The sequence below is a fragment of the Nyctibius grandis genome, chromosome 8, assembly GCF_013368605.1.
Source record: "Nyctibius grandis isolate bNycGra1 chromosome 8, bNycGra1.pri, whole genome shotgun sequence".
In the NCBI taxonomy this organism is placed as follows: domain Eukaryota; kingdom Metazoa; phylum Chordata; class Aves; order Nyctibiiformes; family Nyctibiidae; genus Nyctibius; species Nyctibius grandis.
Window position 1 is genome coordinate 11,676,198 of NC_090665.1, and position 10,423 is coordinate 11,686,620.

General features: G+C 55.2%; 1 protein-coding gene across 1 annotated transcript; it reads right to left on the minus strand.

The window, feature by feature from the left end:
- Positions 1–345: 345 nt before the first annotated feature.
- SST (somatostatin) lies at positions 346–1,704 on the minus strand. Its single transcript, XM_068407069.1, has 2 exons — positions 1,567–1,704; positions 346–558 (listed from the first exon to the last, which is right to left on the minus strand). Exons 1-2 carry the CDS (start codon positions 1,702–1,704, stop codon positions 346–348), a joined length of 351 nt encoding a protein of 116 aa, XP_068263170.1.
- Positions 1,705–10,423: the final 8,719 nt, after the last annotated feature.

Consider the following 10,423-nt stretch of genomic DNA (forward strand, 5'->3'; position numbering starts at 1 on the left):
GTGACTTAATTTTTCTCATTGACCACCAAGTCTCAGCATCACCGTTTGAAACATAAACTTTATTGCAACAAAGAATTAAAAATAGTACATCTGAAAGAGTCGCAGAGTGCATGTCATTGAAGAACTAGTCAGAAATCACAACTCAAGCAAATCATGTACAATTGGAACAGAAAGTTTTATTAAAACAACTGGAAATCAAACTCAAATTTTCCTTGTTTGTTTAATTTCACCATAACCGTGGATTGTGTATTTACAGTCTTCGCCTCTTGTGGTGAAGGTTCTGCTCAGGGCGGGGGGCTAGGAAGAAGGCAGGGATGGATGGGGAGGACAGGTGGGTTTCAAAAGCTAACAGGATGTGAAAGTTTTCCAGAAGAAGTTCTTGCAGCCCGCTTTGCGTTCCCGGGGTGCCAGAGCGGGGTTTGAGTTAGCCGAGCGCTCCAGCTCCAGTCTCACTTCATCCTGCTCAGCCCCTCGGGACAAGTCCTCAGACTCCAGGGCTTCATTTTCTGTCTGGCTTGGCTCTGAGAGCAGTTCTGCCAAAAAGTACTTGGCCAGTTCCTTGGGGGAGAAGAGAGAGAACGAGAGAGAGAGACCACGATTACGCCTTGGCTTTTGGGGGCTCACCACTCTGTCCCTCTAAGACACCTTTGTGCCCAGATTGGAGACATGCAGGACTCTGGAGGAGACAGGGAGCCCCAGCTTCCCAAAAAGCCCAGCCCGACAGCTGCTATGCAGCAACTGTGCCTGTGAAATAAAGAGGAGCAGAAAAGCGCTGACATCTACCTGGTGTGGGGAAGAGACCACTGTCCTGGCTGTGGCAGGAAATTAACTCATCCAAGCACCCCATCACCTTCCCTTCCCTTCCCACCTCTCAAGCACACTGTGACAGACTCAGTGAGGATGCCTTGAGGTTGCTGCTAAAGTGACATGGGAAAGGTCTTTGGGGGAGCTTGCAGGGGAGGCTGAGTCGGGTCACCCTCTCACTGGGGGTTATTTTTCCTCTTGTTCCTCCAAGCCCTGGCTGTCCCATTGCATGGATAAGGACATCCTTTTGCTGCACCGGGGCAGCTGCCTTGGTTCTGTGCGCCGGAGGAGCCCCGGAGAGCTTCACTGAGGGCTCTGCCCCCTGCCCTGGCAGCAGCTGCTCCTCATCCCCCGCCAGCACCCAGCTCGGCTGGGGGGGTGTCTCCCCTTCCTGCCCCCAGCTGCCCAGCCTGTCCCTGGCTCAGCCCCAGCGGGGAACCAGGGGAATCTGTCAGGGAATCGGGGTCTGCAGCAAGCAACTGGGGGTCTGAAATGGGGACATTGGGGAGGTCCGGTGAGGAACTGGAGCTCTGCACTGAGGGTACTGTGCTGTCCAGCAGGGAACTGGAGGGGTCTGCAGCAGGGAAGCTGGGGGTATGCAACGGGGGTGTCAGGGGCTCTGCTGGGGAAGTGGAGGGTCTGCAACGGGGAATCAGGGGGGGTCTCTGGAGGAGAAGCGGGGGTCTGCAGCAGGGCCGTCGGGGTGCCCAGCGGGGTGCCCGAGGGGTGTCCGGGGCGGCCGCCCCGTCGCGGGGCGCTCACCTGCTTCCCGGCGGCGGCAGCCAGTGACTTCTGCAGGAACTGCCGGAGCCGCGGGTCCGAGGGGGCGGCCGAGACGGTGCCGAGGGCCAGGGCGATGGAGAGCAGGGCCAGGGCGCACTGGAGGCGGCACGACAGCATCTCGCCGGCGGGTCGGGCGCGGAGAGGCGGCGGCGGGGAAGCGCTGGCGGCTCCGCTGCGGCTCGGCTCCGGCGGTGGGGATCTCCTCGCCGCCCGCCGCCTTTATAAACCCTTCTCCTGACGTCAAGGCGGGGGCGCCCCCCTCGCCCCACGCCGCCGGGGGTGGGTCCCTGCCCGGGACCGGGTGGGGGGGTCGGGACCGGGGATGCTCCGCTCTGCCCGGGGCCGGCCAAGCGTCCACGGTCCCCCCTGAGTTCCCCCCTCCGGCCGCCCCCTGGCCGCCCCCGGCACGTTTTCTCCCCAAATCACCGCCCCTCCGGAGCCCCCGACCCTGCTCGCCCCCTCCCCCCTCCCCAGCCACCAGCCCCCCGGCGCGGCGGTGGGGGGGTCCCAGCTGACCTGACCCCCATGCCGGAGGGCTGAGCCCCCCAGCAGTGCCGGTGCCAAAGCCCCTGGCCCTGGCGCTGCTCCCTGCCCCGTCGGGTAAGAGACGGCTGCAGAGTCCGGGGAACTGGAAAGGGTCCCCTTAAGGGCGGATTTGCCCCCGGCTCCAGCAGGGAGTGGGGGATGCTGAGCTGCTCCCGGGGTCCGTTCTGCCTCACCGGCCCTGCGCTCCGGCACCAGTCCTTGCCCAGACCCTCTCCCCGTCCCCACCAGCCCCACCGGCCGTCGGGAGAGCTCCGCTGGCAACCGGCAGCCTCCCGGGAGAGTGCCCTGGCCCTGCCGTAGCTCTGCAGCTCGGGGGAGCAGGGACAAATCGGTGCTTCGGTGGGGGCGTGCAGGTCCCTGGACCCCTGTCTCCATCCCAGGGTCACTGGACCTGGCTGGGATGGTCGGTCTCCCCCACTCCTCCAGGCTGTCCCCGTGAGCTGGCTGATGCCCATGATGGGCAAAGCTGCTGCAAGTCCCTGCCACCCCAAAGGACGAGCCTCTTCAGCTGCCTCCCAGCTGGAAGGAGCAGAGCAGGGTGTGCAAGGAAGGGGCTCTGCTACCGCACAGAAAAAGGATATCAGGGGCTCTCTCCCATCTCAATTTCCAGCTGAGGAAAGCTAAAAGCTTGTGGGGACAAGGACCCAAGTACTGTACAAAGGTCTCCAGAAATCTCCAAAAGGTTGCTTTGTTTCACGTTGAATTAACGTGCCTCCCCTGCCTTCAACCCTGGTGCTCCTGGCTGAGTTTGCTGAGGCTGACCTGAGAGCATGGAGCATGAACCAAAGTGTTCCTGCTCTACTTTACAGTCCAGCAAGAGGAATTGATGCTGGTTGCTGGTTCCACACCAGGCAGACCTCTAGGCTGAACTAGGACTGCCCTCCCTGGATGGTGCTTTCCTTCATGCAGACATCTGCAGCCACATATAGCCTTCATCCTCTACGTCCTCCCCAAATCATGGTGCAAAATGAATGACACCCATGAGAGAAGAAGCTTTCATTTGTAGCCCAGGAGACCCTGTGGGTAGGGTTGACTTGTTCTGATTTTACAGCCAGCTTTTCCGCAGCTGCCTGACCTGAATGAGGCCAAGCCCTGCACTCCTGGGATCCTATCTGTCTTCTAGCACTGGTACTGCTCTGGGGGAAAAGGTAGAGAGGAGTCAGTCCCTGCTCTGGTTCAGACACGTTCCCTTCTTTCAGGCACAGGACACAGCCTCCTTCCAAGGCCAACAGGAGTGATTTGGACCCCAAAAGAGCAGACTGGCTCCAAGGGCAATGACTCCCAGAGCTTTTCTCTCCACCATGTCCTTGTGCTAGCAGCTGGACTGGCATGTCTGTCCTCCTGCAGTCAAAGAAGCGGAGCCAGCCCTGAGCATGGCAAATGGCCAAGGCAGCAGATGCCAGGGCATCAAACCTATCCTGGCCCTCTTCCTTGCCTTCAAGAGAGATTTCCTAGGGATGGTTTCTCCCAGCAACAGTCATTTCCCCACTTTTCCCGGATGTGCCAGTAGCAGCAAGCTGGGCTTTCTTAGTTTACTTGCACTGGGAATAGACCGCTTTTGTAGCCCCCAGGCTCTCATCCTTGGCACAGCACAACCCAGATGTGCCATGCTGCAGTGCCAGCCTGGACCAGCTTTGCAAAGGGCCCCAACTCCCCAGCAGCTCGTCCCAGCTCCCACAGGCCAGGGCAGAGAAGCCTGCTTGGGTGCCTTATCGGGGAGGAGCAGAGATGGAAACGGGAGGCAGCACCAGGTTATTTCAGACTCCCCTGTGGCTCCTGGAACCAGTTACCCAGTGTCTCCTGCCATTTCGCACAACAGGCAACTGTCCAGCCTGGCACCTTTTTGCCATTCAGCTTGTCACCTCAAAGGGAAGGGGACACTGGGAACCCCCATCACTCCTGAGCAGGGAGGAATGGCTACCAGCCCCTTGAGTTGCCACAGCTATGGATCTGCACTGATGTGCCTCAGGGATCAGTTCAGTGTCTGTATTTCCCAGGATGTAGCAATGGGCTGGAGTGGAGCCTTGGACTGCTGCATGGGACGGAAAACTGTCCTACATTTCGTCACCGTTAGGACCCATCTGTACACCAACATGGAGACAGGAGCTGTAGGAGTTGGCACAGTGCAGGAACAACCTCCTTGATGAGTTCCCCATCTTTCCTGTTTCCTGCCAACTTTCTGTGAGGCCAGCGGGACTCAGACATATTTAACGGGATTTGCAGAGGTGCAGAGCTTGGTCTGAGATGGATGGGATCTGGGCAGGCAAGCAGGGCTGTTTTTAGGAAGCTGGTATGGTCATGCTGGCATAAAATTGAGGAAGATACCAGACTTGAGTCCTTAAGGGGTTTTGAGACGCCATTCTTGATGTCCTGCCCAAACCCAGACTGCTCAGCACCTCACTCTTCTCCAGTTACCTACAGCACCTCTGTGTGCATGAGTCCAGCCCTACTAAAGACTTTCAGCCCAGAGCTGTTCCTTGCTAGACCCTGTCTTCACCCACCCTTTGTTTTTCATTTTAACAGCTATCCACCCCAACCCTGCCCTGCCAACTCTCCCTGGCCACCTGGCAGTGCAAGGCATCCTGCTGCAACAATAATGCCCAACAGGGCTTCGGGCTATGAGCAATCTTGCTGCTGTTGGAGATGTACTCCCCACAGCCTAGTTCCAGGCAAGCACAGACCCTCAGTCACATTGGGTATCTCTGATTTTGATGGTCACTTTGGCTACTGTGGGTCTTCCAGCCACATGGGGACAAGGTCTGGAAGACCAGGTTGGCTCTGACTCCACCTCTCTGTGCAGCACTGGAGCTGAGTGGCTGTCCCCCTGCTCCCCAGTCTGCCTGGGGGAGGCTGGAGGAATTACACTGGTGTCCTCTAGCAACAAGAAAAATATTACTGGAGGTACGTATCTTGGATTTGTCCCACTGAATTTTCCCTAGGAAAACAAGAGTATGCTCATTTTCTACTCTCTGGTCCTGTGCCCCATCAGGAGATGACTTGGCTTCTGAGTCAGAGCAGCCTCAGGAAGGCTCTGACATCCATCTTGGCTGTTTTACACCTCTTGGGATTCGGCTGAGATTGTGAGGCTGGTAGAGGCAGGACCAGAGTCAGGGCTTTTGTGGGAATGTTCCCCTAGAAACATCTTAGCCCATTTAAAGGAGATAAACTGAGTTCCCATCAGGCCTGAGCCTTGTTGATGGATAAAATATTGAATGGACCAAAGTTCTTGGTGATCTCAGGTAGTATTTGGGAGAATCACTCTGATGTTCTCCATCTGAAAAGTTTTGACATTTAATTTCAAGGAAAATCTAAAGGAAAAATACCATTTAAACAAAGACGAAAACATGTGCTTTGGTTCAGAAAACCATCTTGTGCTGACCTGAAGGAACCAGCAATGAGGGAGTGGAGAAAGGGAGTCCATCTGCTCTGTACATCTTCCGTCTGTCTCCTACTGAGGACTCCTGGGGAAGGGGTAAGGGCAGACCTCCAGACGTCCTTATGACTCTGGCACAGGCATGGAGCGGCGAATAAGTTGCAGATTGATTTCCCAGGTCCCCCTCCCCCAGCTCCTCTATGGGATCAGTGTGCTCTGAATTGTTTTACACTCACTCCCCAGCCAGATAAATCCATCATCTGCTCGGCTGTGGGGAAGGCGATTCTGTTCCTTTCTTTCTGCCGCAGCGCTGCGGGGCATGTGGCTTTGCAGATGATTGAATTGCATTGAATTCCTATGACTGCTTCCTTACCCCAACGTTTCCAGCTTACTCCACAGATCCAGAGCAGTCCGATGCCCGGGACTGTGTGCACAGGCTGCACGCCCAGCGCCGTACCAGCAAAGCGTGCCCTCTGCTGTCACCGCAGCCGCAAGACCAGCTCTCATCGCATCTTGTCTGCCTGGCTATCACCTATGAAATGCTCTCCACACTCTCTCAGTTCTGCTTTCATGAGCAGGGCAGTTTTGCCATGTATCACTACCTTGCCAGCAGGGAAAAACACTTTTTCTTATATTCTAGCACCCAATCTGGTAGGTCCAAGCTGTGCTTTGGGAGCCAGGGCCACGAAATTCCTCATCCTGGAAGCCACCACAGCCCTGCAGCTCTTGCAGCTTGCTGAAAACCTAATAGAGCAGGTTCCTGCTTGTGTCGGGGTGATGCTGCCCTGGGAGATACAGATGAGCAGACAAAGAGCAGTTGGTCATGCCAGAATGATAATGAGAAACAAGAGCTCAACAAGGGAGAGGAACTCCCACCGACTGGTACTGTGTGTCCCTGGGATGGGCCATGCGGAGAGCGGTGGTGTCAGGATCGTACATGGACTTGCAATAGCCCTGAGGTGTTTCTGGGTAAAATGCTGTTTCTATAGTAAAACCTGGGCACAAATCCAAAAGAACTGGATTCTCCATTAATTACAGTCCTCCATCTTTTCTGCTCCAGGTAGAAGTGGGAGGGGAGCCAGGCTGTGGATGTTCACAGAGGAGGGATCCTGCTACCTAATTTTTCCAGCGTCTCTGTCTAAGAGCCTGATCTGTGTTCAGGATTTCTGCTGCTGCTACCTGAGATTCACTCCGAGTCTCAGCCTCCTAGGATGCTGCCATGGCATCTGCAGGGTGGAAAGCAACCCCCTTGAACTCAGACAAGGGAAAAATCGCACAAACATGTGCAGAAGCAAAGGTGAATAGGATGAGCTAAGAGTAGTACCAAGGTATGTACCTGTACTACTGCGGAGACTACCAGGAGCCGTGGATGGGGTTCTGTTAGGGACTGTACGAACAGATGCTGGCCTGTGCTGTAAGGAGTTACTAGGATAAGGCAAGAGATATGGATATCTCCAAAAGAGATTTGGATACAGATGAGTGAGCACATGAAATCATGGAATAACACAGGGCTTTGCTTTCTCTCTGTACGTAACTCTATAAACACCAGCTCCACAGCAAGAGCTTGGGCCTCCCTTCCCTCTGAATGTGACACTGGACCCCTCTCAGAGAGCCCAGGGGCCAGAAGGCTCCAGGTGGCCATGGACACCTGGGGCAAACCCCACAAACAGGCAGCGTGCATCCCAGTGATCTGCCTGTGGGATCGTGGCAGCTCTCAGGCTGCTCCTGGCCAGCTTTGGTCAGTCCCCACAGCAGACCCACACCCGGGGGACGGGCTGGCCCTGGGGACCAGCTGCAGGCAAGCACTTACCTTCTACCTGCAATCCTTCCCCCAGGTTGTAAGATTTTTACTCAACAGCAACAGGTGTCATAGGTCGGGCTGATATTTTTGTAGGTTTTTTTTTTTTTTGGGACCGATGTCTGTATTCCGGGGACTCCTTCCTAAACTCCGTCTTCGCTTGCCCTCTCGTGGAGAGCCGGCAGAATGCAGAATACGGGTGTTACGGTTTAAAGCTGGGCTGGCTATTAACCAGGTGGCAGATGCTCTCTGTTAACTCTCTCCCCCCCACCCGAAGGGAAAGGGAAAAGGGAGAGAGACTTAGGGGTTGGAAAGTTAAAACAGTTTTAATAAACTATAATAATGAAAAAAAAGAGTATAATAACAATAATAATAGAAATAATCAAATATATACAAATATATACAAAGCCAAGACTGAGAGCTTGGAAATCCTCCTCAGGCAGAGTTGCTCCCCCAGCACAGGCAGAGGGGAAAATGCAGTAGCTCTCCCTGCCATCACACCTGCAGGCTTTTAACTGGAGAATTGGCAAAGCTGGTACCAATCAGTGGGAGACAGGAGGGCCCCTCCCTCCTGGGCCCCACCTCCAGGAGGCAGTGGGTTAGTGATAAATAGGAAAGTGAGAATGACATGTATGGGATGGAATACCTCGTTGGTCAATCTTGGGTTGCCTGCCCTGTCTGCTTCTCCCTGCAGGTGCGAGCCCCCTTCAGCTCTTCACTCATAAGCAGTGAGGAATTTAGCAGTGACCTTGGTTTCTCTAAGACTAATTGGCCTGGTTTGGGCCAAACCAGGACAACGGGATACAGCATAATACAGAATACAGAATGCAGAATACAGGATATAGAATACGGAATACAGAATGCAGAATACAGGATACAGAATAATACAGAATACAGAATGCAGAATACAGGATATAGAATGCAGAATACAGGATACAGCATCGCTGTGGGCAACCCCGAGCCCTGCTCAGCCCCTGGAAACTTGAATCCCCAGGTCTCTGCCAGGCCTTCCCGAAGCCTGTGCTGAGAAGGAGCACAGGGAAGGAGCTGGCAGCATGGCGAGGGTTTTGGTTTTTTTTCAGTGCAAAAGAAATCTGAAAAAAAGGAAAACTCAACCACATGCCCATCTATTGGGTGGCTCTTTACGTGGGAGGAGGGGGAGATGGGTACCAAAGGAGCTGCTCAAACACATTCTGGGAAGCTTCCTGGAAACCAGCCAGTTTATCAGTTTGGTGTCATCCTTTCTTCTGAGGCTTGGCAACAGTCAGACCCTATATCTAGAGCAGGGTTTTCAAAGGATAAATTAACCAGCGGTACTGACACAGGCAGGCCTGACCAGTTCAATGTTTGTAGGCTCCGCAGCCACAAAACCCGTGCAGTGCAGCCCTGCGTGTGCCTGCTCCCTCGCCTCTGCAAACACTGTCCGTGCTGAGCAAAGCTCGTCAGCGCAGGGTGACCATGCCAGATGCCTGCAGACTTCTGCCCTGCGGACAGTGCAGGAGCGATCGCTGTCGCTTCAGCTGAACTGCCCGGAAAAGCCGTGACATCATTGTTTAAAAAAAAAAATCTGTCAGGAGGAGGAAACGCGGCCATGATCCAGGAAAATACTGTATTTATTTTGCAAACGCAGCTGAGCAATTCAATGGGAAATAGAGGTCGTGGCTATGCAGCCTGCTTGTCCGGGGCAAGCGGGGCTGTCAGCCCAGCCCAGCCACTTTACCTAAAGTGACAACTGCAGTAATCAGAGAGGTAGGAAGCTCAAAGACAGGCAGCTCCCGACAGAGAGGGGAGAAAAACCCAAGCATGTGTGTCAAACGAGGACAGTATGTGTGTCAAAACCCCGTCAGGAGGACAACCAGCTCTACTAAACATAAAAACCTACCTGGGAGAGGTGGGGGGAGAAGCCAGCGAGGAAGCAAGGTGGGAAAGCAGGTTTTTGGTATTCCCAATGCTCAGGCAATGCCCCCATTTGCTGTCTTTTTTTTCCCCCACTCTGTACCTAACACGAGTGAGCTGGTGAGGGCTTGTGCTGGGCTCAGCCCTGCCGAGCAGTCAGCGGGGTGCGCCCAGCGGGGTGAAGAACAGGCTCCTGCCCTGGGAGGATGCACGCGAAGAGAGGTTTTGTGGCCAAGAGGCCCTCACCCCATGAAGAGCCTGCCCCGCAGCAGGCGGGCGCTTGCTGCAGGCTGCCAGACAGCCGTTCTGCCCGGCCAACTCAAACCGCAGGAGGAAGGAGAGGCTGGCTCCAGCTCAGTGCTCAGCCCTCGCTTTTTGGGGGCTTCTTCATGTCCCAGCAGATCTGGTCCACCGGGAGTCAAGCCCGAGGAGCTGGAGGTCCTGCAAAGCAGCGCTGCAAACTGGCTCTCCCTGCTTCTTGTCATTTCCCTCCAATGCAGGGCTGCTTTGCTTGTCTCACGTCCACTTCTGCCCCATGATGTGTTGAAAAGCCCATCCTCCTCTTCACCTCCAGCTCCTCCTTAGTGCTGGCCCTCCTGACCCTGCAAACAGCCAGGCCCTCCCCTTCCAGCTGGTGTTTCCAAATCCTCCTACTGTGAATCACCTGCCCAAGCTCTGCACCAAGATGATCCAGAACTAAACTAAATGAACCAAGAACTAAACTAAAAATTAAGCAAGCCCTGTACCAAAATGATCCATGAATTAACTAAACTAAAAACTAAGTAAGCCCTGTGTGGCTCAGACCTCACCCTGGGGCCATGCTGAGCGGTGGCCCTGCTCCTCAGCAGCGCTGGTCGCAGCCAGTCCTGCCTCTGGAACTCAGAGCAGCTTTTTGCATGAGGCTCTTTGGTTTTCTGCAACCAGTGAGCCCTCCCCAGCCCGGAGCTGGTGGGTTGCTTGCACAGAGCACAAGGGACTTGCACGCAGCCTGGGCATCCCCATTTCCCGAGGGCCTGGTCACCCCGTGGCTTCACCCACCCAGCTCTGCACAGCCACACAAATGGACCACAGCGTCTCCTCTCCCTACTGGGGGAGAGCAGGGGGACTCCCTCAAGCTGGGCTTTCTCAAGGCCAGAGACTCTCTTCACTCGACCCTGTAAAAGGCTGCTTCAGCCAGCCCTGCCTTCAAAGCAGGGCCAGAGCCACACCAAGCCAAGAGCTCG